Source organism: Suillus fuscotomentosus (assembly GCF_016647785.1).
Source record: "Suillus fuscotomentosus strain FC203 chromosome Unknown F5891scaffold_52, whole genome shotgun sequence".
NCBI lineage: Eukaryota > Fungi > Basidiomycota > Agaricomycetes > Boletales > Suillaceae > Suillus > Suillus fuscotomentosus.
Window position 1 is genome coordinate 141,988 of NW_024539564.1, and position 24,099 is coordinate 166,086.

Below are 24,099 nucleotides of genomic sequence, written 5' to 3' on the forward strand. Positions count from 1 at the left end.
GGCGACCGTCATGAACTGGAGACGGAAAGCAAGTTCAACCTCAGCTTGACAGCAGATTCCAATTCTGTCGGGATTGTCGAGCGATCCACGTCGAAGACTGTGGTATCGAAAATTCATGGGCCAATGGATCAGAACACCAATGCCCCTGCGTTCCCTTTGTCCCAAATGACCACGCTACCTCCTTCGTAAGTGACATACCATTTGAGCGTCTGATATTGGGTAAACCTCTCCCAGTGACCCGGGTATCCCACAGGATGCGGAAGCCAAACTTATACAGTCTGAATGCAAACACCAGTCTTCAACTGGGGTCGACGCAGCTTCGATTGACCTCGTGCAGACCTCGAACTATGATTGCTCAACTGAGATCCAAGAGTACCGATCAGCTCAGTTATTCTCCTGTAGTGACGAGCCTGGAGCAACCTTATCTACCCACGTCTACTTGTCCTTGGAACAGAACAATCCAAACTCACTGCCATCCATCGACAAAGCAGTTGAGAATATGCAGGAGTCGAGTTCGGTCAATGGAATTTCAAAATCTCTGACATCGACGACATATCAGAGCCATTCTCTTGTCGCCAGCACGCACGAAAAATCTTGTGGCCAAGATATGACCAAGGACCAGCCTAATCAAGGTTCATCGTACGTAGTTCCTACTATACTACGTTCACCCTTGGCTAAGACTGTCCAGCTCCCCAAAATATGAGGCTGATGAAGAGGGTGTAACAGCAGATCGCAAGCACCAGGCCATCATAGAGTTGAGATGCGAGTCTCAGTCTTCAGATGTCAACGAGGTGTCAAAAACTTTCGAATCGGAGCACACCTGGCTGTCTCTTTCGTAAGTGACAACCTCATTCAAGTTCGAGCTCCTTATAATACATCTTTTACAGCGAACCGGGTGTTCCACAGGATGCGGGAATCAATTTCATTCAGTCTGGACGAGAGCACCAGACCTCAGAGATTAACGTAGCTTCAAAGACTTTCGTGCGAACCTCAAGCCATTGCTCAATTGAGAACAGAGTTCAGAGTTCTCTAGTCACTGTGCAAGAAGAACCCTGGTGCCAACCTCGTCAATGCTTTTCGTATGTATTCCCTATGCTGTGTATTTTTGTCCTCGACTAAGGTTAACCAGTGCTCGGAAACTTGACATCAACGAACTACCAGAGTGTGTAATTCCTGCTATACTGCGTTCACCCTTGACTAAGATTGGCTAGCTCTCCAAAACATGAGGCTGATGAAGAGGGTGTAACTGCTGATCGCATGCACCAGGCTATCGTAGAGTCGAGATACGAACGCCAGTCTTTAGATGTCAACGAGGTTTCGAAGACTTTCGAACCGGAATCCACCAGGATTCATCACTCGCTTGAGAGCGGTGAATGGCACACCCAACGACAGTCAGTTTGGACGTCTTCTTCTAGCGCCAAGACACTCACTGGTGATATACTCGGCAGAGGTCGACAACAGGTATATTCATCTGGTATCGTCGGACCTCAAGTTGGGGAGAGCAACACATCTCCATTAAACGTCACAATCAAGAATATACATACGTCAAGTACAACGCCTGACGATCTTCGGAGCTCACCTGTGCTTGAAGGCACATCAGCGATGGAGCAGACTCCTCCTGCAGGTGATTCATTACAAGGGGCTTCTGATCGTGATGTGACCAGGGTCCGATATAGTAGTCGAAGCTCATCGTACGCAGTTCTTACACTTAGTGATATTAACTTGACTAAAATTATCCAGCATCCCGAAATTTGAGGACAACAATGTCGACGTATCAGCAGGTTATATGCGCCAGGCTTTGGTGACCAGAGGAGACTATCATGAACAGAGGATGGACAGCGAGGTTGAGCAAAATTTGGCGTATCATTTCTGCAGCGTCGGAATGCTCGGGCGATCGACTTCAGACACTGTGATAGGGAACAATGATAGGCGGATGGAAAAGGACGCCGAAGACACTGCGTTTCCCTTGTCCTCGACTACTATAAGGTCCAAACTGTCAATCGCGTAAGTAGTGCGCCATCTGAACTTTTTACACTGGAATAATACCCTCGCAGTGAGCCAGACATTCTACGGGATGCGGCTACCTCTTCAAAGGTTATCACCACCTCAACAAATTCCACGCAGACTTCGAGTTATAGGCCGACTGTAAATAATGAACACGTCTGCCAACAGCCAGCCCGAACTTCCTCCTTTAGTCACGAGTCCCCCATCAACCAATCGCAAACAACTACCCCCGTCCACCTGTTCTTGGTACCTGGAGAAAACAATCCGACTCCAGCACAGCCCTTCAGCGTAGCATCATCCAAGAACACGCAGCAACCGATTCCAGCCTTTAATGGTCCGGATTCATCTTTACTTGAAGGCGTGCCCACGACAGGTCAGACCTCTTCTCCGGCCACTTACGAATGCGGGGAACCCTGCGGTCGAGATGAGGCTAGAGACCTGCCTAGTCAAGGCTCCTCGTACGTCGTATCTACTTCTACGTTGCGCTTGTCCTCGACTGAGAATTGTCTAGTACACCGAAACTCAGGGACGACAAAGAGGATATATCGGCATATTGCACGTTCCAGGGTATTGTCTCGAATGAGGGCGACCATCCTGCGCCATGCGCTGAAGGAACTATAGGTGTGAAAGCGGGAGAAGACCACTGCCTGAAGACAGGACCAACGGTCACATCTGCGACTTGTGATTCAATCACCGTCCAATGCTCATCTCAGACGAAAAATCAAGAGAATACTTCGTGTGTTGCTGACACGAGACGATGTGGTGCGCTGGGGACTGCGTGTGACACTTGCTCAATACCGTCAGATGACTGCGGGGCATGTACAAGCACGGCGCCTAATGATTGTCCCCCGGCCGATGAACAGTTAGCACAAGCTGCTACTACCGATTGCGCCTATAAATGTCCTTCGACCATGGACTCCAAACCATGCTGTCCTGAACCTAAGGGACCTCCTTCGTACGTGTCATACTTCTGAAGCTTTATATTGTAATAAACTTTGTGCAGAGAGCCCTGTGGTGACGTCATCAAGAAATCGTGTGCAAGTGATTGTTGTCCTGCGCCATGCGCTGAAGGAACCTCAGGTGTGAAAGTTCGAGAAGACGATTGCACGAAGGCACAATCAATAGTCACATGCGGTGTGACCTGTGATTCAAACATCGTCCGATGCTCATCTCAGACGGAGAATAATACTTCATGTGCTGCTGCTGACGCGAAACGATGTGATACGTGGGACACATGCTCAATACCGTCGGATGATTGTGGGCCATGCACAAACACGGCGCCTAATGGCTGTCCCCCGGCCGATGGACAGTTGGCGCAAACCGCTGCTACCGATTGCGCATATAAATGTACTTCGATTATGGACTCCAAACCATGCTGTCCTGAACCTAAGGGACCTCCTTCGTACGTGTCATACATTTCGAGGCTTTATAATGTAATAAACTTCGTACAGAGAGCCCTGTAGTGACGTCATCAAGAAATCGTGTTCAAGCGATTGTTGTCCTGCACCATGCACTGAAGGAACCCCAGGTGTGAAAGCTCAAGAAGGCGATCGCATGAAGGCAGGATCAACGGTCACTTGCAGTGTAACCTGTGATTCAAAGACCGTCCAATGCTCATCTCAGACGGAGAATAGCACTTCATGTGCTGCTACTGACACGAAGCGATGTGATGCGCGGGACACCTACTCAATGCCGTCGAATGATTGTGGGGCAAGCACAACCGCGGCGCCTAATGACTGTCCCCCGGCCGATGAACAGTTGGCACAAACTGCTGCTACCGATTGCGCATACAAATGTACTTCGATCATGGACTCCAAACCATGCTGTCCTGAACCTAAGGGACCTCCATCGTACGTGTCATACATTTTAAGGCTTTATATTGTAATAAAATCCGTGCAGAGAGCCCTGTAGTGACGTCATCAAGAAATCGTGTGCAAGCGATTGTTGTCCTGCGCCATGCGCTGAAGGAACCCCAGGTGTGAAAGTACGAGAAGGCGATTGCACGAAGGCAGAACCTACAGTCACATGCAATGTGACTTGTGATTCAAACACTGTCCAAACTTCATCTGCTGCTGACACGAAGCAATGTGGTACGCCGAAGTCTGCGTGTGACACTTGCTCAGTACCGGCAGATGATTGCGGGGCATGTACGACCACGGCACCTAATGATTGTCCCTCGACCGACAAACAGTTGACCCAAACTGCTATAACCGATTGCGCACATGAATGTTGCCCAACCACGAACTCGCCGGTGAAATCATGCTGAAATATGCCTTCCATGTACGTGCCAAAAAATCGTAATTTGATGCTCATTATGATTCTTGTTCACAGAGGAAGAAATGTAAACTCGTCTTTCAAGACGTTTACATGTGAGGAAAACGAGAATGGACACGAGGAATTTGGTGGTGCACTCAAGGAGAATTCGACTGATGGACGAGACTCTCGTAGATTGAACTTTCAAGTTTCTTGCTTTAATCATGCTGGGACAAGCTTAAGCACCGACGTAATTTAGAAAAACGCGTACATATATACTTTTCGATGACGTGTCTGTATTTCATAGCAAGGCTCCCGTGACAACCCGTGAGCCGTATGAGTGGGAATGACCCAACGCAATACTAGTACTGGGAGGGTACGACGGAGATTGCATGTCCGTGAGGCCCAAAACAGAAGAGTGTCCTTTGGTTACTTACGCCCATTCGTGATCTGTCTGAATTCTCACTGGTGGCTTTTGCATTGAAATAGTGATTTCGCCAAGAAATGCGGTACTGTTAATAGGGGCGTGTTCTAGATGCATGGCAAAATGAATAGTGTTGGCGGGAATGCAACACGGAAGTATAACTGAGATAACTCATGGGCATACCACCGAAACGTATGACAGGAATGGTCAAGGACAGCGTGCTCGATCATAGATTAAATGCGTGTTTTGGGGCTGTTAGTAGGCCCGTCAAATGTTCCTAGTTATAAATGGTTATTGCGAGCGCCGGACGATGTGCTCACACAACAGGACGAGGAATCGCTGGCCGAGATCTTCCATAAGGTGAATGGGGCACAGGTGTGAGTTCTGGACTCTGGAGGGACCTTTGACGGCAAACACCGTCGTGTTAACTCAGTGAGTGTTGTATGGGCGCTTATGAGTATGTCGATGATCACGCCATCCGCTGTAGGCGTGTCGCATGCTATGGTTCACACTATGATCAAAGCACATCTGCTTCAGCCGTACGTTCAAGTCTGCTTCTACTAAATCAAACATTAACCATCACCCTAGTAGCACAAATGAACTCTTAAGAGTTCAAGCTCGATGGCTCAACTGTTTTATATCGACAATGGAGTGGTCACGGTGGGAGGCTAGTAGTACTAGTGCTTTCTGTCGTGCCTCGCATATTGTTGGATGCCTTTACCTGAGCTCGCTGGCATGGGCCCGTGCTTGAAGCAAACAGATGGTAAAACACGTCTGTGATATTTTTGAAGCCATAGTTATATGTAATTGAAGGGCACTGGGCCGGGTGGATTCATCATGTCACCCTCGTGTTTTTTACACGAGATTTTGACCCGATGCGCAGTTGCAGTGCGGTTTCAGGCTGCAACACCCCAGCGCCATATAATTTTCGAACAGGGCCACAACCTCACCATGGCCTTCTAGCTGGCCGTTAAATTCCTGGGATCGCTGATCACTCAATACCATTTCCCTCGCACTGGAAAGTCTTGGGTGTCCTAGTACCGCAGTGTCAGCTCGCTAAGTGGGTATTCATTCTGATTTCACTCGATTTTGCACTCAATTGGAGACCTTTCACAGCGAGATGGGGCAGTGGTCATCTTCCCTTGTTATTCTAGTGTATCGAGCTGCGTTGCAGCTTGGTCCTACAAACCACTCTCTTCGACCCCTCTTTATCAACAACCTTGCAATCAGCCTTCAAGACAGATTCCGGCAGCGGGGCATCATGTCTGACCTTGATGAGGCCATCGAGCTCCATCGTGCCGCATTGCTCCTCCGTCCCCCCGGTCATTCAGATCGATTCATATCTCTGAAAAATCTTGCACTCAGCCTTCAAGACAGATTCCGGCAGCGGGGCATTATGTCCGACCTCGATGAGGCCATCGAGCTCAATCGTGAGGCGTTGCTCCTCCGTCCGCCCGGTCATTCAGATCGATCCATATCTCTGAACAATCTTGCACTCAGCCTTCAAGACAGATTCCAGCAGCGGGGCATTATGTCCGACCTTGATGAGGCCATCGAGCTCAATCGTGCCGAATTACTCCTCCGTCCGCCCGGTCATTCAGAACGATCCATGTCTCTGAACAATCTTGCTGCTGGCCTTGCAACCAGATTCCGGCAGCGGGGCATCATGTCTGACCTTGACGAGGCCATCGAGCTCAACCGTGCCGCATTGCTCCTCCGTCCCCCCGGTCATTCAGATCGATCCATGTCTCTGAACAATCTTGCACTCAGCCTTCAAGACAGATTCCGGCAGCGGGGCATCATGTCCGACCTCGATGAGGCCATCGAGCTCCATCGTGCCGCATTGCTCCTCCGTCCGCCCGGTCATTCAGATCGATCCATGTCTCTGTACAATCTTGCTGCTGGCCTTGCAACCAGATTCCGGCAGCGGGGCATCATGTCTGACCTTGACGAGGCCATCGAGCTCAACCGTGCCGCATTGCTCCTCCGTCCCCCCGGTCATTCAGATCGATCCATGTCTCTGAACAATCTTGCACTCAGCCTTCAAGACAGATTCCGGCAGCGGGGCATCATGTCCGACCTCGATGAGGCCATCGAGCTCCATCGTGCCGCATTGCTCCTCCGTCCGCCCGGTCATTCAGATCGATCCATGTCTCTGTACAATCTTGCTGCTGGCCTTGCAACCAGATTCCGGCAGCGGGGCATCATGTCTGACCTTGACGAGGCCATCGAGCTCAACCGTGCCGCATTGCTCCTCCGTCCCCCCGGTCATTCAGATCGATCCATGTCTCTGAACAATCTTGCACTCAGCCTTCAAGACAGATTCCGGCAGCGGGGCATCATGTCCGACCTCGATGAGGCCATCGAGCTCCATCGTGCCGCATTGCTCCTCCGTCCGCCCGGTCATTCAGATCGATCCATGTCTCTGTACAATCTTGCTGCTGGCCTTGCAACCAGATTCCAGCAGCGGGGCATCATGTCTGACCTTGATGAGGCCATCGAGCTCAATCGTGCCGAATTACTCCTCCGTCCGCCCGGTCATTCAGAACGATCCATGTCTCTGAACAATCTTGCTGTTGGCCTTGCAACCAGATTCCAGCAGCGGGGCATCATGTCTGACCTTGACGAGGCCATCGAGCTCCATCGTGCCGCATTGCTCCTCCGTCCCCCAGGTCATTCAGATCGATCCATGTCTCTGTACAATCTTGCACTCAGCCTTAAAGACAGATTCCAGCAGCGGGGCATTATGTCCGACCTCGATGAGGCCATCGAGCTCAATCGTGAGGCGTTGCTCCTCCGTCCGCCCGGTCATTCAGATCGATCCATATCTCTGAACAATCTTGCACTCAGCCTTCAAGACAGATTCCGGCAGCGGGGCATTATGTCCGACCTCGATGAGGCCATCGAGCTCAATCGTGAGGCGTTGCTCCTCCGTCCGCCCGGTCATTCAGATCGATCCATATCTCTGAACAATCTTGCACTCAGCCTTCAAGACAGATTCCAGCAGCGGGGCATTATGTCCGACCTTGATGAGGTCATCGAGCTCCATCATGCCGCATTGCTCCTCCGTCCGCCCGGTCATTCAGAACGATCCATGTCTCTGAACAATCTTGCTGCTGGCCTTGCAACCAGATTCCAGCAACGGGGCATCATGTCCGACCTTGATGAGGCCATCGAGCTCCATCATGCCACATTGCTCCTCCGTCCCCCCGGTCATTCAGATCGATCCATGTCTCTGAACAATCTTGCACTCAGCCTTCAAAACAGATTCCGGCAGCGGGGCATCATGTCCGACCTTGATGAGGCCATCGAGCTCCATCGTGCCGCATTGCTCCTCTTTCCCCCCGGTCATTCAGAACGATCCATGTCTCTGAACAATCTTGCACTCAGTCTTCAAGACAGATTCCGGCAGCGGGGCATCATGTCTGACCTTGATGAGGCCATCGAGCTCCATCGTGCTGCATTGCTCCTCCGTCCCCTTGGTCATTCAGAACGATCATCGTCTCTGAACAACCTTGCACTCAGCCTTCAACACAGATTCCGGCAACAGGGCGTTCAGTCTGACTATGATGAAGCATTTAACTTGTACTCTCAACTCTCCCACCTGTCCCATGCAGCATCTCGCACACATCTTATTGCTGCCAAGTCATGGGCGGCCTCCGCCTACCTCCTTAATCACTCGTCTGTATTGCTTGCTTATCAGGTTGCCCTCAAATTCTTAGACCAGCAAGTCGCTCTCCTGTCGTCTTCTTCTCGTCACTTCGGCGTCATCAGGGACGCTGTTTCCTCCCTCGCCACAGACGCTTTCTCGTGCAGTGCTCGTCGTGATGCGCTGACCACTGCGGTGGAACTGGTGGAGCAAGGTCGTGCAGTATTCTGGACCCAGTTGGCACGCTTCAGCACACCACTCGATGAACTTTCTGCTTCAGGTGACATTGGCACGACCTTGGCAGAAGAGTTCAAACGCTTGAGTTTTTGCCTTCGTAATGCGTTCGATCAATCTACTCAAGACCAGTCCCCGCAAATTCGACAACTGACCATGCAATGGGATGATGTCGTCACACGCATTCGCATGCTCCCTGACTTCTCACGGTTTCTCCTGCCTCCACTATTTTCTGATCTCCAGAAGGCGGCTGAAGATGGTCCAGTGATCATTGTCAATGCTAGTCAGTACGGCTGCGACGCCTTGATTATCCACACCGCAGAAGATCCTGTCCATGTTCCGCTTGACATCACACAAACGGAAGTGTCTGAATTATCCTCTGAGTTCCAATCCCTCGCAGAACAGTTTGGTTCTTCTGATCATCAACTCAAGCTGGTCGGCATCCTTCGCAAGCTTTGGAATGATGTCGTTGACCCTGTTGTCCAAGCTCTCAGAGAGTCAAATGTTTGCCCCAGTGGTTCGCGTATATGGTGGTGTCCCACTGCGGAGTTCACGTTGCTTCCCCTCCATGCAGCAGGACCATACGAGCCAAAGAAAAAAAATCTGTCTGACATCTACATCTCATCTTACACCCCCACTTTGACGACTCTCATTCGTGCCAGAAAGCAGCCTGTGGGCTCTCGAGATGCATCCTCGCAACATTTTGTTGCCATCGGTCAAGGCAACCCAGTGAACGGGAGGGAGCTCAAATGCGTCGCTCCCGAGCTGGCCGCTGTCGCTCAGCATGTTACTCCCATCGTCTCCTTCACATCTCTCGAGGATGCCAACGCGACAGTCGAGAATGCACTCGGTGCACTCGATCATAATCAGTGGCTCCATCTTGCCTGCCATGGAATGCCGAATCGGAAACAACCGTTCGAGTCTTCCTTCGCCATGCGCGACGGGCCTTTAATGATCAAGGACATCATCCGATCCAACTGGCAGAATCCGCAGTTCGCATTCTTATCCGCCTGTCACACTACGGTTGGCGACGAGAAGAGTCCCGATGAGTCGATTCACCTTGCTGCGGCTATGCAATTCTGCGGATTTCGCAGTGTAATCGGTTCTATGTGGTCTGTTGACGACGAGGTTGCACGCGAGGTCGTGTCCGCTTTTTACAGCAACCTCATTGATGATTCAAAAAGATTGGACTGCACACGCGCTGCGGTAGCGCTGCACAAGGCCGTGAAATCGTTGCGCAAGAAGAAGGTTCCATTAGAGCAGCAGATTGTATTTGTTCACATAGGTGTGTAGTCAGACTCGATTCATTATGTTATTCCATTTGCTGTATCTCTAGTTTTTTTTGTTCCCTCGCTCTCATCTTGTTTACTTATTTCTGCATGATACGTATATAGTTTGTTGTTCTGTCAAGTACTGTACTTGTGTCTCACCGTGTCCCGTTGAATCAATGTGATTTACTACAGTTCTAGTAAGTTGGTCAGCGTAGCCATAGCATATCCGTGAACCACCCTGCCCCATGGTGTATGTGTCTGCTCATTTATTCGGCACTGATCATCACTTATAGACGCCATCACGATGTATGGTGCCAAATCTTCTAAGATAAACATCAAATATCAGAATACTGTACAGAACACGAGCATGATCGACTATAATCATATACATAGCTCAAGCATGGATACAGCAGAGCATCGAACAAAGCCCCGAGTGAAAGAATATTACTTCGAACGAGAGTACTGACAGACTGTGCCTCACTGGTTGTTCTCTGACGTTCTAGCAACCACAGATGGGTTACGAACGACAAACGCTATGGGACGTTCCCGCCAGATCGTAACAATCGTGTCTCCGTCCCTTTGGACCGCCTTGCTATCGTTGGAGTCGATGTATGCGCATTCTCCATAGGCATCCCAAGTCACAGTATCGATGTCTGCAGATTGATACACATGCCCAGCACTAAGCTAACGACTCGAGGTAGGTCAACTGTAGCCGCTCACCAAGCCAAAGTTCAATGACGAACGAAACCTTGAGGACGGCGACAATGTCCGAGTAAGAAAAAGCTGATGGACTAATAGGAAGAGAGGGTCAGAGAGGATAAGAGAACTGTGGACATGGTGGAGTCGTCAAATAATGTGGGTGTCATTTCAGGGAACAGTGTTTATGTTCGAATGATCTTTGACAGAATTACTTAGTGGGGCCGTTTGAATGATATTAATAAGAAAACATACCATCAAGGGATCTTTGACGACATGGCTGTCCTTAAGCTTCAGGCCTCAGGACCGTAAGGCAATTAAGTTCTCAATTGGCACATCAACGATCGGACTGAACCGGGTGGCTGTGCTTCTCTTACTTCAACTAGACTCGCTTCTCAGGAAAAGATTCAACGAAGTGCACTGATTTTGCCTTTGTGGGCTAACTTGGCTATGAAGTAGATGATGATACCGTGACAAGTCCAGCAGTAGACACTCTGAGACTCGTGTGTCCTCTTGGCGGTCCACTTTTGCTGAAGACCGATCGTCTACTTATATCTAGCACAGATTTTTCTGCTGTTATCAATCCTGGTTAGTTATTTTGATTCGTGCATCGTACTAGCGTTTATCGTGTCGACTCTAAATTTATATGAAAATCTAGGTGTGCCGTCGCATGGCCTGAATCCTCGACCTCCTTTCCAGCCTTACTCCATCCACATTTCCTACGTCCTTACCCCAATATTCCCCTCCCGCTCATTCCGTCCACCATTCAGCACATCGCCATGACTCAGCCCATCCTCGATCCTCCATCGCACTATCGTGTTTGGTAGTTCAGAAAACCTATATATCAGACTTGAAGGTAAGTCCCTCCTCATTACCTTACCATCTGTTTCGTCATTTCCACACTCTATCTACAGCCATCAACCGAAAGGATATTCAAGTCCCCTCCTGGCACACTTACGTGTCCATCAGTGTCGACTCGAGGAGATGCTACAATTCGGTTATAAACGTCTTATCATCTTATACCGTGGGGATGCTGTGACTCTGTAAAGTCCATGGAGACTTTGTCGCGCGATGCAAGAACTGATCATGGTTTTATAGATTACCACAGGCGTCAACTGCATTGTCAGTGCAAAACAACGCATCCTGTGAGGTCGATCGAATGCTAGGCAGTGGAGAGGTCTTTAGGAAACTTCAAACGTCATGAGGCGAGCTGCTCGATTATGGTGATGAGCCATTCGGTGAGTAACCTTCTTCTTATTTATATACATCTATTAACATCTCGAAGGATTATCCTTCCCACCTGTGCGTGGTGTCCATCCTTCCTCCATACTGAAGGCCGTTGCTTTACACCCTTGCGACCATCAGGATGATGCACTGTCTGATTCGAATGACGCTACTCTCTCTTTTGCTGACAAAACTCCAGCTCTCGTCCCTCGTAGACCGCAAGACACGGATGCAGGCCGCGTACGATTTGTCAAATACGTGACGAGCAAAATGGAACCCGCCATTCGACACTGAACATTCATATGATTGTTCATGTGAGTTGACGGAAACAGCTGAGATACACTTGGTTAATGAACACCTTTCGCAGCGCAGTCGGTATCGCAGCCCCGAGATCGCTGGTTCCTTACCATCACGCGTGACCCATCTTCCTCGGTGCTCACACTAAATGTCAAAGCGACGACTCACTTCTTTATCTGTTTGGAGTCGACCCTCGATCAATCAGGTTTCCTCTGTGGAGAAGTGAATGGCATCTATGTTGGTTAGGATGATTCGATCAGCATGACGATCTGCAGATCCCATTGACGGAACCGTTGTCCAGCCACAGGTATCGCAACAGAATGCGTAGTGGCAGAATTGTTGTCTGCGTGAGAGCCCTACTCGCATTCTACAGTTACCATCACCGTTGACTAGAGATTGTGCCATGTAAGAGAACTCCACGCGAGAGATTCATAAACTTTCATTCATTGAGCGATCATTCCATGATGTACAGTCTTTCCTTGTAATCTATATTTATGAATAACACTTAGGATCTTGTGAACAGCACCGAAATAGCAGTGTACAAAACAGCAGTCAAAACGCGAAAACATGCAGATCCTTCATATCGCCATCAGCAAACGAGAGGTTCTTCGAAGATAAGACAATAAGCATGGCATCACATATTCTGTGCGCCGCTTGTCCTTCTTACACTGGAATAATCTTCTTGCAGTGAACCAGACATTCCGCAGGATGCGGCAACCTCTTCAAAGGTCATCATGACTTTAACCACTTCCATGCAGACTTCGAGTATAGGTCGGCTGTGAACAGTATACCTTTCAATGACGTGCCTGTGTTTCATAGCAGGACTCCCATGACAACCCGTGAACAGTATGAGTGGGAATGACCCAACGCAAACCTAGGAAGGTACAACGCCGAACAAGGCTATTCAACAGTGCGTATCTCGAGAATTTTGGTGACCGCTATTATCTCATTCGGGGTTTTCAAGTGTACGTATTCCAATGGTGGTGTTGCCTCAGAGTTTGTGCAAAAGCTGCAAGCGTTGAACTCTACTGTGAGTCGGTGGGACCCAAAACAGAAGCGTGTCCTTCGATGCGTTCGTCATCTGTCCGAATTCTCACTGGTGGCTTTTGCGTTGGAGCAGTTATTTCGTCAAGAAGTGCGGCAGTGTTAACAAGGGCGTGTTCCAGATGCATGACAAAACGATTAGTGTTGGCAAGAATGAACACGGAAGTAAAACCGTCGGTGTCCTCTGTTGATCCCTCCCACCAGGGATGTTCAAAGATGCGCTGTATCAAGTCAAGGGCGTGCCACCAAAACGTATGTCATTAATGGTCAAGGACAACATGTTCAAGGCACGTTGTTTGATCGTTGCAGAGGTGTTGTGAAGTAATAAAATGATTTGGGTAAGAAACAGGTGGCCAGTAGGTTTGGGGAGGCGTAGATTAAAAGCGTGTTTTGGGGCTGTCGATGTTCCTAGTCATGGTTATTGGCGGTGCAGGCGAGCTCCGGACGACAAGGATCATATGCTCACACAACAGGATGAGGAATCTTCCATAAGGTGAATGGATGCTTCACGACATTTTTTGCACTAGTAAACAAATAGCAAGATGATGTGATCAATGGTATCAGAGCCCATGTTCGAGTTCAAGAGATCGGACCAATTAGTTGTCAATATTGAGATGAAGAAAAATACGTATGATGAGCCGAGAACCGAGCAGAAGGAACTTTTGGAGCAGGTGAAAAGTGTTGGAGTATGGTGTAATATCCTTGAGCGCGAGGAAGACTATGTCTAGAGATCTGCTGAGTATACATGCAGACCGAATACTAGATAGAAGATAGTCGTTCCTTCTAATTTCGATGTCATTGTGCGCACATGTAGTTTTATCAAATTCTCTCGTCCTCCATGAGGCAACCAGAGAGTGGCACAGGTACGAGTTTTGCAGAGGCCTTGCACAGCAAAGGTCGCCGTGTTGAATGTTCGGGAAAGTGTATTATGGGCGCTTGTGAGCAGGTGGATGATCATGTCATCCGCTGTAGGCGTGTCAGACCTGTTGTTCACACGATCGAACTTCATACAGCCTCATGGTAACCGTACGTTCAAGTGTTCTTCTACTAGATCATTAATGACCATCACCCTAGTAGCACAAATGGACTCTGAGAGTCCAAGCTCCATTGCACAACTGTTTTATGGCGCCAATAGACTAGTACAAGTGCTTTCTATCATGCCTCGCATAGTATGTTTGGATACCTTTAGCTGAGCTCGCTGACAAGGGCTCGTGCTTGAAGTAAACGGACGGTAAAACTTCCACGCTTGTGACATTTTTGAACTCACAGTTATATGTAATTGAAGGCCAGGGATCTCATCATGTCTCCCTCGTGTGTGTTGGATGAGATTTCGACCCAATGTGCAGCTGCCTAGTGCGGTGTCACGCTTCAAGCTTCAATACCCAAGCCTGATGGAATTCTCGAACAACGCTTCAACCTCACCATAGCTTTCTAGCTGGCCGTTAAATTCATGGGATCGCTGAGCCCTCATCATATCATTTCCCTCGTACTGGCAGGTCTTTGGTGCGCGAGTACTGCAGTTTCAGCTGGCTAAGTAGGTATTCATTCTGATTTTACTCCATTTTGCGTTCAATTGGAGACTTTTCACAGGGAGATGGGGCAGTGGTCATCTTCTTTTGTTAGCCTAGCATGTCGAGTGGCGTTGCAGCTTGGTCCTCCAGGCCACTCTCTTCGAACCTTCTTTATCAACAAACTAGCCCTCAACCTTCATGACAGATTCCAGCAGCGGGGCATCATGTCCGACCTTGATGAGGCCATCGAGCTCCATCGGGCTGTATTACTACTCCGTCCGCTCGACCATTCAGAACGATCCTCGTCTCTGAACAATCTTGCGAACAGCCTTCAAGACAGATTCCTGCAGCGGGGCATCGTGTCTGACCTTGATGAGGCCATCGAGCTCCATCGGGCTGCATTATCCCTCCGTCCCCCCGGTCATTCAGATCGATACGTATCTCTGAACAATCTTGCAAACCGCCTTCGAGACAGATTCCTGCAGCGGGGCATCATGTCTGATCTTGATGAGGCCATCGAGCTCCATCGGGCTGCATTACTCCTCTGTCCCTCCAGTCATTCAGATCGACCCGTGTCTCTGAACCATCTTGCACTCAGCCTTCAAGACAGATTCCGGCAGCGGGGCATCATGTCCGATCTTGATGAGGCCATCGAGCTCCATCGGGCTGCATTACTCCTGCTTCCCTCCGGCCATTCAACTCGATCCGTATCTCTGAACCATCTTGCACTCAGCCTTCAAGATAGATTCCGGCATCGGGGCATCATGTCTGACCTTGATGAGGCTATCGAGCTGAATCGTGCTGCATTACTCCTGCTTCCCCCCGGTCATTCAGCACGATCCTCGTCTCTGAACCATCTTGCACTCAGCCTTCAAGATAGATTCCGGCAACGGGGCGTGCAGTCTGACTATGATGAAGCATTTAGCTCATACTCTCAACTCTCCCACCTATCACATCCAGCATCTCGCACAGATCTCAGTGCTGCCAAGTCATGGGCGGCCTCCGCCTACGTCCTTGATCACCCATCTGTATTGCTTGCTTATCAGGTTGCACTCAAATTCTTAGACCAGCGAGTTGCATTCCTGTCGTCTTCTTGCCGTCACTTCGACGTCATCAGTGAGGCTGTTTCTTCCCTCGCCACCGATGCTTTTTCGTGCAGTGTTCGTCGTGATGAGCTGACGACTGCGGTGGAACTGTTGGAGCAAGGTCGTTCTGTATTCTGGACACGGTTGGCCCGCTTCAGGACACCACTCGATGAACTTTCTGGTTCAGGCGACATTGGAACGGCCTTGGCAGAAGAGTTCAAACGGTCGAGTTTTTGCCTTCGTTCCGCGTTCCACCAGTATACTGAAGACCGGTCTCTGAGAATCCAACAACTGACCATGCAATGGGATGATGTTATCACGCGCATTCGCATGCTCCCCGACTTTTCACGTTTTCTTCTACCTCCACTGTTTTCTGATCTCCAAAAAGCGGCTGAACATGGACCAGTTATCATTGTTAATGCAAGTCAATATGGCTGCGATGCCTTGATTGTCCGTAACGCGGAAGATCCTGTTCATGTTCCGCTTGACATTACACAAGCCGAAGTGTTCGAATTCTCCTCCGACTTCCACGCACTCTCAGAGCGGTTTGGTTCTTCTGATAATCAACTCAAGCTTGTCGGCATGCTTCGCAAGCTTTGGAATGATGTCGTTGACCCTGTTGTTCAAGTTCTCAGGGAGTCAAATGTTTGCCCTGGTTCGCGTATATGGTGGTGTCCCACGGCTGAGTTCACGCTGCTTCCCCTCCATGCGGCAGGACCATACGAGAGGAAGAAAAAAAATATGTCTGACATCTACATCTCATCTTACACCCCCACTTTGACGACTCTTATTCGTGCTAGACAACAGATTTCTCGAGATGCGTCGTCGCAACATTTTGTTGCCATCGGTCAAGGCAACCCGGTGAACGGAAGGGAGCTCAAATGTGTCGCTCCCGAGCTAGCCGCCGTCGCTGAGCATGTTACTCCTGTCGTCTCCTTCACATCCCTCGAGGATGCCAGCGCGACAGTCGAGAATGCACTCGATGCGCTCGATCATAATCAGTGGCTTCATCTTGCCTGCCATGGAATGCCGAATCAGAGAGAACCGTTCGACTCTTCCTTCGCCATGCGTGACGGGCCTTTAATGATCAAGGACATCATCCGATCCAACTGGCAGAACTCCCAGTTTGCATTTTTATCGGCCTGCCACACTACGGTTGGCGACGAGAAGAGCCCCGATGAGTCGATCCATCTTGCTGCTGCTATGCAATTCTGCGGATTTCGCAGTGTGATCGGTTCCATGTGGTCTGTTGAGGATGAGGTTGCACGCCAGATCGTGTCTGCTTTTTACGGCAACCTCATTGATGATTCAAAAAGATTGGACTGCACACGCGCTGCGGTAGCGCTGCACAAGGCCGTGAAATCATTGCGCAAGAAGATTCCATTAGAGCAGCAGATTGTATTTGTCCACATAGGTGTGTAGTTAGACTCGATTCATTATGTTATTCCATTTGCTGTATCTCTAGTTGGTTTTGTTCCCTCGCTCTAGTATTGCTTACTTATTTCTGCATGATACGCATATACCTTGTTGTTCTGTTCTGTACTAGTGTCACATCGGGTCCCGTTGAATTATTCCCGCATCGTCACAGTTCTAAATCATTAACTGCAGCCGTAGCCTATGATTCAGCAAGTAGTGTTACGGTTTACCCGTGAACTACCCTCATGCAGCTCCCATGGCTGCTCATTTATTCGGCACTGATCGTGACTTATAAACGCCATCACGGTGTATCACGCCGAATCCTCTGGGATAACATCAAATATCAGAATTTTAAAGAAAACTGTACAAGAATATGAGCAAGATCGACTATAATGATATACATTGGTCAAGCATGTATACAGCAGCGCACTGAACAAAGTCATGAGTGAGAGAATATTACTCCAAGAACGAGAGTACTCACAGGCTAAGCCTTACGGGTTGTCCTCCGACGTTTTAGTAGTCACTGGCGGGTTACGAACGACGAAAGCTATGGGACGTTCCCGCCACATCGTGACAAAAATCGCATCTCCGTCCCTTTGGACCGCCTTGCTATCGTTTGGGTCGATGTATGCGCATTCGCCATAGGCATCCCAAATCGAAGTATCTCTCCAGAGTTATAGATATACCCAGCACTAAGATAACATTAGCTAACGACTCGAGGTAGGTCAACTGTAGCTCACCAAGCCAAAGTTCAATATTCAATGACGAACGAAACCTAAGTAAGATTAAGTAACATGCCGCACTTTTCCTGATCATTGATTTAGTATTACATTTGCTGTATCTCTAGTTGTTTTTGTTCCCTCGCTCTCCTGTCGCTTACTTATCTCCGCATGATACTTTGTTGTTCTGTATACTGTACTAGTGTCACAACGCGTCCTGTCGAATCAATGTGATTTACTCCTGCATCGTCACACTTATCAGTCGTTAAACGTGGCCGTAGCATATGATTCGGCGAGCGGTGTTACCCGTGAACTATTAGTACCCTTGCCACCCCCATGGCGTATGTGTCTGCTCATTGATTCGGTACTGATCGTGACTCATAGACGTCATCGCGCTGTATCACGGTCAATCCTCTGGGATATGACGATCGGCAGGTCCTATTGACGGAACCGTCGTCCAGCCACAGGCACCGCAACGTAGTGCGTAGTGCCAGAATTGTTGCTTGCGGGAGAGTCCCACTCGCGTTCTACAGTTGTTGACCAGACATTCGATTTCATACCATGTAAGGGAACTCCATTGTGCGAGAGATTCATAAGATTTCATTTATCGAGCGATCATTCCATACTTGTACAGTCTTTCCTGGTAATCTATATTTATGAATAACATTTATCTTGTGAGCAGCAACAGAACAGCAGTGTACAACGTTCAACAACACTCAAAACGCGAAAACATGCAGATCCTTCATATCGCCATCAGCAAACGAGGGGCTCTGAAAAACAAGACAATCAGCACGAGGCTACATACTCCTCAGTACAACGATAGCTTACTTTCAAACCGACCAATCTTTGCTCATCGATCATCACCCCCGAAAACCCTTCAAGCTCATCTCTTCGACAAACGCGATAGGGTAAATTTGTCTCAATAGAGCCCGGGAAAAGGCCGTCCGACCAGATGAACGTGGGGTAATCAATGACCTCAACGTTCGCTTTGGAGTCCGGCTGCGGAGGAAAGACATGCCGTTTCGTTTTGCGTACATTGAAGTCCATCACTTGCGTGCTGCTGGATTGTAGCGGAAAGACCACTCGATGGCCATGAACGTATCTGCTCAAGGCTGATCAGCGTGGGTCTGGGCAGGAATCTTTCGACTCTTTCTTACCTTAGCCACTGATATGGGACTTGATGATGAAGCATGCGGCTCTCGTGGGGACCCCACTCCTCCCAAGACACCTCGAAGGGGGTTGTTTCTCTTTGTTCGCGATATTTCCGTATATATCTGAGAGGAGTGCTATTCTTGAAGAAGAGAAAGAATTTGGGTCTAGCGCGAGGGATATGCGGGTCCATCTGGATATAATCCACGGATAGAACATACATCCGCTCCTCCTGATTGGTCCAGAAAGGCGTGTTTGGAAGACACCTTGCCACAAACGGACCAGTATGAATCGCGCAGTGCACGAAATGGCGGGACTTCAGGACAGGCAGCGATAGGCTCGCAACATGGACAATTTCATGTTGATGTTCTCCAAATGTGAAAACTTGTATCGAACCCCCGTCTATCCCCCGCGTGATCATGTATGCGCGGTTCGAAATGAACGAAAAGTCGCTGATATGAGTGGGCAAGTCGTCGCCGTCGCGATCCTGCAAATCCAGCGTTGGCTATAAGCTACTGGGTGTTCATAGACAGGCACTTACGACGAGTATTTGACCTGTCTTCCAATTCCAGATTGTGATACGAGGATTGTCGAGCTCCATCCAAAACATCATCCCAATCACATCATCCACGATTTGTATGAATGCGCTGGTCATTATGGACGGGGTGAGGGTGCGAAGAATAGGAGATGATGCTTCGGGATGCTTGACATTGGAGGAGATAGTGCGTATATGGACCGCTGTGTAATTAGAATTGTTCACGCTACATGTAACAATCAGTCATCTGTGCGACGAAAAGCGAAAGACACCAAAGACGCACAGGTCGTCATCAGATTGGACAAAAGCGATGAGATCTTGCGATGGATCGATGGCGAAGTCTCTCGTTGAGATGCCTATGTCATTCCGAACCAGCGTGTGTCCAGGAGCTGACGAGGATGGTAGCCAGGAGGAAATGAATCTTCGTGAACCGGATTGGTTGTGATCAATGCTCCCCGAAGAGAACGTCTTCGCAAATACACCCCCCACAAGCTCGTATGCGTGGCAGAAACCAGGCATGGGTACTCGAACTTCTTTCTTCCACTCGAACAAGGTCCACGCACGACGGAGGGTCCGCAGTTGTTCCAGACGCTCTGAGACAGTGACGGTGCTCGGAGGGCCATCAACCATGCAATCAAGAGCAAGCTCAATATGATACTGAAGCTCTGCAGAGGAATCAATCACCCTGTTCAATGTGCGGCAGACCTGAAAATTAGTCAAGTTTGAGTCCACGAGAAAAAAGTAGTATGGCACACGTACAGAGGAACACTGCAAGATAGATCGACCGTCTACATGACGAAGAATTTCTACCAGTAACTCAGAGGGTAGAAGGATCAAAGTAAGTGTTTCGGGATCTTTCACGTCTGCTTTTACAGCGGGCAGGCTGGCCACCAGTGTAGTCTGCCTTGTATCAAGCTTTGGTGCAATCATAGTAGCTGTTGTAGGCGCTTGGTGGGTGCTAATCGGCTGCAATTGGACTTTGATTAGCTTTGATTGGACTTGTGGCGCACGGGCTTTTCAATTCGTAAGGAACGATCTTCGTTCTTATTGGTCAGACCAACTACGATCGAACGTATCCAACGGTTGCGATTGTGAGTAACGACCTCGCACGAAACAAATAAGCATTGGTTCTGGGAAAACTGCAACTCATAACTTTGAGCCTCTAGATTCAGTAGCCGCAGTTGTCCTCAGAAGAACTCTCTCTCGATGGCTCATTCCCTCAAGCTTGATGGGGTTGCGCAGCTCAAGGTCATGGTAGTTGCCGATTGGATGTTTTGGCAGCATCTACAAATGTGATTTTACTATCTGCATGAGATATGCGACTCTAGTGAGTACTCAGCGCCCTCTGAGAACCCTGTCGCTCCGAGTCTACTAACGAAATTTAGCCGATACCATCGCACACTCAGATAAGCTTATTTATACTGACGGCCAAAACTCCATGCCACATCGTGAAGTCTGGATGTATTGTTGACGCTACGCTACAGCACTCGGACTCGGCAACGAGGAAGAGCTGACTTGCTCAAGCACTGCGGAGTTGAGCAACGCTCATTCGTAAACGAAGTCATTTCCGGAGTCGACCACCATACTGCCCTTGCGACATCGACACGGCACATAGGATGTGATTTTGTCACTGGGTTCACAAAAGTACCCGAAATCGTTTTCGTAGCTGTGACCTCTGAGGCCCGTCGAGCACTCCGTTTGATCTGTGGATAGCCGTAAGCATGCGGTCTAAGGTCCGCCAGCCCCATGGCATTGTTGTCTTCAAGAGTACACCCAATTTTCACAATTGCAGTGATGTGGCAAACACACCCACCGGTCACCTAAATCTCAAGATGACTGAGTAAATTGTGGGAGCACATGATCAAACGTTGCTACGACTTATGGAACACGATGCGAACTTCACTTACGCCTGTTCCTTGGTGTACTATTGCAGAATCCGAATATCAATTCAGCAATGTAGGCTAGAACGTCAAATTTCGCTCCCTGAGCAATGAAGACGACAGGTGCGGGATGACAGAGCCAATGAGAGGAGAAAAAGAACGAAGGCAGCTATCGTTGATCCTACTTGTAGAAGCAGTCGGAGGCGCCGAGGGTGAGGACGAAGTAATCTACGGTGGTATGGCTTTTTCTCGTACAGCTGAAATTTAACACTTGCCCGATTAACCAATCTTCGGGTCGAGTGGTCCAAAGCTCGCACCAGGAAGGAAGAGATCGAGTTGCTGCAAGAAGAAATGCGTCGAGTTCTTCAATATCGATATTTCCGGTGGGATGATATGGCCTATCTCTGCGTTCCCAGAGGTGCTGAAAAGGAAGTCGTGGTTGCCTATACCGGCGCCATTCGATAAGCTCATAACGTTGGTGCCAAGTCAACTGAATATAAGATGTCGCATAAGGTATACTCCTTTTTCTCTGATTTCCACATCATCCCCTGGAGCTACGTGATTTAGAAGGATATAAATTGTTCCCTAAAACACCCGTTGTATACCTGGAACTTGAAAGTTTCAAAGTAGTTCTATAGGTTGATACAGAATTGTGATCGGTCAGTTGTTCGAGCTTTAAAACTGTTTCGTGTTGAAGATAATCACGGTGATCCTCCAAAGAACAGATGAGTGGTGTACCTTCACAATGTTTCGCCATTTAGCAGCGCTTATTAATCATCAACAATACACCAGTAAGACCATCGTGAACTTTAAACCTCACTGCTAAACGGACCTAATATCGGAAGGAAACCAGTTGGATATACAATGAACCAAAGTACAACATGACGCACTAATATACATGGTGTTCGAATATGAGATCCCACAATGAGTCAGAGAGTGCCACAAACATGCTATCGTACAGATTAATCTGACAGGAATAGCGTTAAAAGGCCGTAGAAGCATCGACAAACTGGAATCAACATCATACAAGGGTATACAAAACCTGAAACGACGAATTTGTGCGAAAACATAAGTCATGTTGTCATGAAAGCAGGTGGTCTGTGGTGGAAGTGCTGCTGGGCTAACTGTGCGCGCCAACCTGCGAGATTGTTGATAGAATTCAAGAGTTCTCCACGACGAAGGGGCTCTGCAAGTATCTGTGAGATCCGGAGAATGCATGGGTAAATGAGGTACGTACTGGTGATGTGATCGTCCATACCTGCCTGCAGGCATCGCTCACGATCACCGATCACTGAAAACGTAAATGAGCAAGTGCCCTGAACCTTGAGAATTGTAACGTACTAGCATGAGCAGTGAGGGCGATGATAGGAGTCGGTAGCAGTCCTCTGTGCATCTCATACGCTCGGATAAGCTCAGTCGCCTCCATTCCTCCCATGAAAGGCATTGATATATCCATCTTGGGGAGATAATAATTCACCACTGTGAGCCGCCGAGTAGAAAAGTGACTCACTAAGATAATATCAAATGGCTTGTTCGCTTGTACTCGTGCCTTGAAAGCTTCGACAGCTAGACTTCCATTCTCTGTGATCTCGACTGTGTGGCCATACTTCTCCAGAATCTTGACTACTAGTGCCTGGCTAACCGTATTATCCTCGGCAAGTAGGATGTCAAAGACGATATCATTTGGTGCCGAGACGGGTGAAACAGCATTCGGCTCCAGGGCGGAAACGAGGGCAGAAGCTGTGACTATCAGCCCTATATCACCAGAGCACATAGTATGTTCTCGTACTACTCACGATTCAGACGTGGCATCGAAGGCGCCAATACTACGATGGGAATGGATCGCAGGTGTTCATATTCCCTGATGTTTTCGGTTTATAATCTCCAGCGTACTTGGGAAATGTGCGATGTGATCGTGAAGAAGAACTTCTCTTCGAGACCTCGCTCTCGACCCACATGTTGCCTTGCATGAGGCATTCGGAGATGGAAAGGCCCAGACCGGTTCCGCTATATTTCTGTACAACAATCAGCTAGGACCTTTGGGAGAAATTGCAACAACTTCTGTGTCGAGTTGGGCATGAACTTCCTTCCGGACTCGGTGTAATCGGCACCCCACAGAAGTTGGCACTTCACCAATGTCGATGGTGCCAAAGTGTTAGACTTTGTTTATCAGAAGGCAACGGTGGCGTATTACCCATGTGTACCGTTCGCCTCTTGAATTTGTATTTTGGATATCAGAGGGTACCGGTGGCGTACCCCATGATGTGTACCGTTTGCCTCTAGAGTCTAGACTGGCACAGAACAACTCATTCACCACGACTCAGCGTCCTTTTCAACACTTTCCAATTCATCGTGCTGCTTTAATACCGTCCATTCAATGGTCTAGCATCCCATTCAGCGGCAGATCCACCGTTGATCACACATGCCAACCTCCTTGCCGTCGGCCTTCAGCAGAATGGGATTTATCCCTACCTGGATGTCCACAAACTTGATAACAACATCAAAGCGCACAGCGTCAAATGCGAGATGGATATAAACGGGGCAACTAGTGGTATTCTTGTATGAGTCGTAAGTATGCTCTACTCCATATCCTCCATTCGTATCCCATGAGTGACCTTCCTGAATGTAGTAATGCACTAATACCTACGCCACGATACTAATCACCCGTTCTTCCCCTTGGCACACAACAAATTCATCTTATTAGAGTC

The 24,099-nt window shown here is 48.8% G+C and overlaps 5 protein-coding genes across 5 annotated transcripts; 3 read left to right on the forward strand and 2 right to left on the reverse strand.

Annotated features, from left to right (window-relative positions):
- On the forward strand, positions 1 to 4,094 carry F5891DRAFT_575489 (uncharacterized protein). Its single transcript, XM_041372333.1, has 11 exons — positions 1 to 185; positions 235 to 639; positions 689 to 835; positions 888 to 1,079; positions 1,130 to 1,162; positions 1,212 to 1,391; positions 1,449 to 1,691; positions 1,741 to 2,004; positions 2,055 to 2,462; positions 2,516 to 2,959; positions 3,456 to 4,094. Exons 1-11 carry the CDS (start codon positions 124 to 126, stop codon positions 3,913 to 3,915), a joined length of 2,838 nt encoding a protein of 945 aa, XP_041222332.1. The 5' UTR covers positions 1 to 123; the 3' UTR covers positions 3,916 to 4,094.
- A 1,707-nt stretch (positions 4,095 to 5,801) lies between these two features.
- On the forward strand, positions 5,802 to 10,026 carry F5891DRAFT_1280445 (TPR-like protein; the record flags this gene model as incomplete). The annotated part of the gene is made up of 1 exon (XM_041370414.1): positions 5,802 to 10,026. One exon carries the CDS (start codon positions 5,802 to 5,804, stop codon positions 9,855 to 9,857), a length of 4,056 nt encoding a protein of 1,351 aa, XP_041222333.1. The 3' UTR covers positions 9,858 to 10,026.
- Positions 10,027 to 14,462: 4,436 nt separating this feature from the next.
- Positions 14,463 to 17,234, forward strand: F5891DRAFT_575684 (CHAT domain-containing protein). The gene is made up of 2 exons (XM_041372334.1): positions 14,463 to 14,630; positions 14,687 to 17,234. The coding sequence occupies exon 2, from the start codon at positions 14,691 to 14,693 to the stop codon at positions 17,112 to 17,114; it is 2,424 nt and encodes an 807-aa protein (XP_041222334.1). The 5' UTR covers positions 14,463 to 14,630; positions 14,687 to 14,690; the 3' UTR covers positions 17,115 to 17,234.
- Positions 17,235 to 18,410: 1,176 nt separating this feature from the next.
- Positions 18,411 to 20,478, reverse strand: F5891DRAFT_1280447 (uncharacterized protein). The gene is made up of 6 exons (XM_041370415.1): positions 20,271 to 20,478; positions 19,795 to 20,216; positions 19,518 to 19,737; positions 18,985 to 19,463; positions 18,656 to 18,929; positions 18,411 to 18,597 (listed from the first exon to the last, which is right to left on the reverse strand). Exons 1-6 carry the CDS (start codon positions 20,439 to 20,441, stop codon positions 18,544 to 18,546), a joined length of 1,620 nt encoding a protein of 539 aa, XP_041222335.1. The 5' UTR covers positions 20,442 to 20,478; the 3' UTR covers positions 18,411 to 18,543.
- A 1,831-nt stretch (positions 20,479 to 22,309) lies between these two features.
- On the reverse strand, positions 22,310 to 22,833 carry F5891DRAFT_1052149 (CheY-like superfamily). The gene is made up of 3 exons (XM_041362520.1): positions 22,733 to 22,833; positions 22,629 to 22,682; positions 22,310 to 22,577 (listed from the first exon to the last, which is right to left on the reverse strand). Exons 1-3 carry the CDS (start codon positions 22,824 to 22,826, stop codon positions 22,465 to 22,467), a joined length of 261 nt encoding a protein of 86 aa, XP_041222336.1. The 5' UTR covers positions 22,827 to 22,833; the 3' UTR covers positions 22,310 to 22,464.
- Between the last annotated feature and the right edge of the window lie 1,266 nt (positions 22,834 to 24,099).

What these genes read in the sequence shown, in the direction of transcription:
- F5891DRAFT_1052149 (XM_041362520.1), bottom strand. Translation starts at nt 22,826, where the DNA reads ATGGGAGGAATGGAGGCGACTGAGCTTATCCGAGCGTATGAGATGCAC. An exon ending in CGCCCTCACTGCTCATGCTA is followed by an intron (nt 22,683 to 22,732) that starts GTACGTTACAAT and finishes TTACGTTTTCAG; the next exon opens with TGATCGGTGATCGTGAGCGA. An exon ending in TATGGACGATCACATCACCA is followed by an intron (nt 22,578 to 22,628) that starts GTACGTACCTCA and finishes AGATACTTGCAG; the next exon opens with AGCCCCTTCGTCGTGGAGAA.
- F5891DRAFT_1280447 (XM_041370415.1), bottom strand. Translation starts at nt 20,441, where the DNA reads ATGATTGCACCAAAGCTTGATACAAGGCAGACTACACTGGTGGCCAGC. An exon ending in CTATCTTGCAGTGTTCCTCT is followed by an intron (nt 20,217 to 20,270) that starts GTACGTGTGCCA and finishes ACTAATTTTCAG; the next exon opens with GTCTGCCGCACATTGAACAG. An exon ending in AAAGATTGGTCGGTTTGAAA is followed by an intron (nt 18,598 to 18,655) that starts GTAAGCTATCGT and finishes CTTGTTTTTCAG; the next exon opens with AGCCCCTCGTTTGCTGATGG.
- F5891DRAFT_575489 (XM_041372333.1), top strand. Translation starts at nt 124, where the DNA reads ATGGATCAGAACACCAATGCCCCTGCGTTCCCTTTGTCCCAAATGACC. An exon ending in GACATCAACGAACTACCAGA is followed by an intron (nt 1,163 to 1,211) that starts GTGTGTAATTCC and finishes AAGATTGGCTAG; the next exon opens with CTCTCCAAAACATGAGGCTG. An exon ending in GAACCTAAGGGACCTCCTTC is followed by an intron (nt 2,960 to 3,455) that starts GTACGTGTCATA and finishes AACTTCGTACAG; the next exon opens with AGAGCCCTGTAGTGACGTCA.
- F5891DRAFT_575684 (XM_041372334.1), top strand. Translation starts at nt 14,691, where the DNA reads ATGGGGCAGTGGTCATCTTCTTTTGTTAGCCTAGCATGTCGAGTGGCG.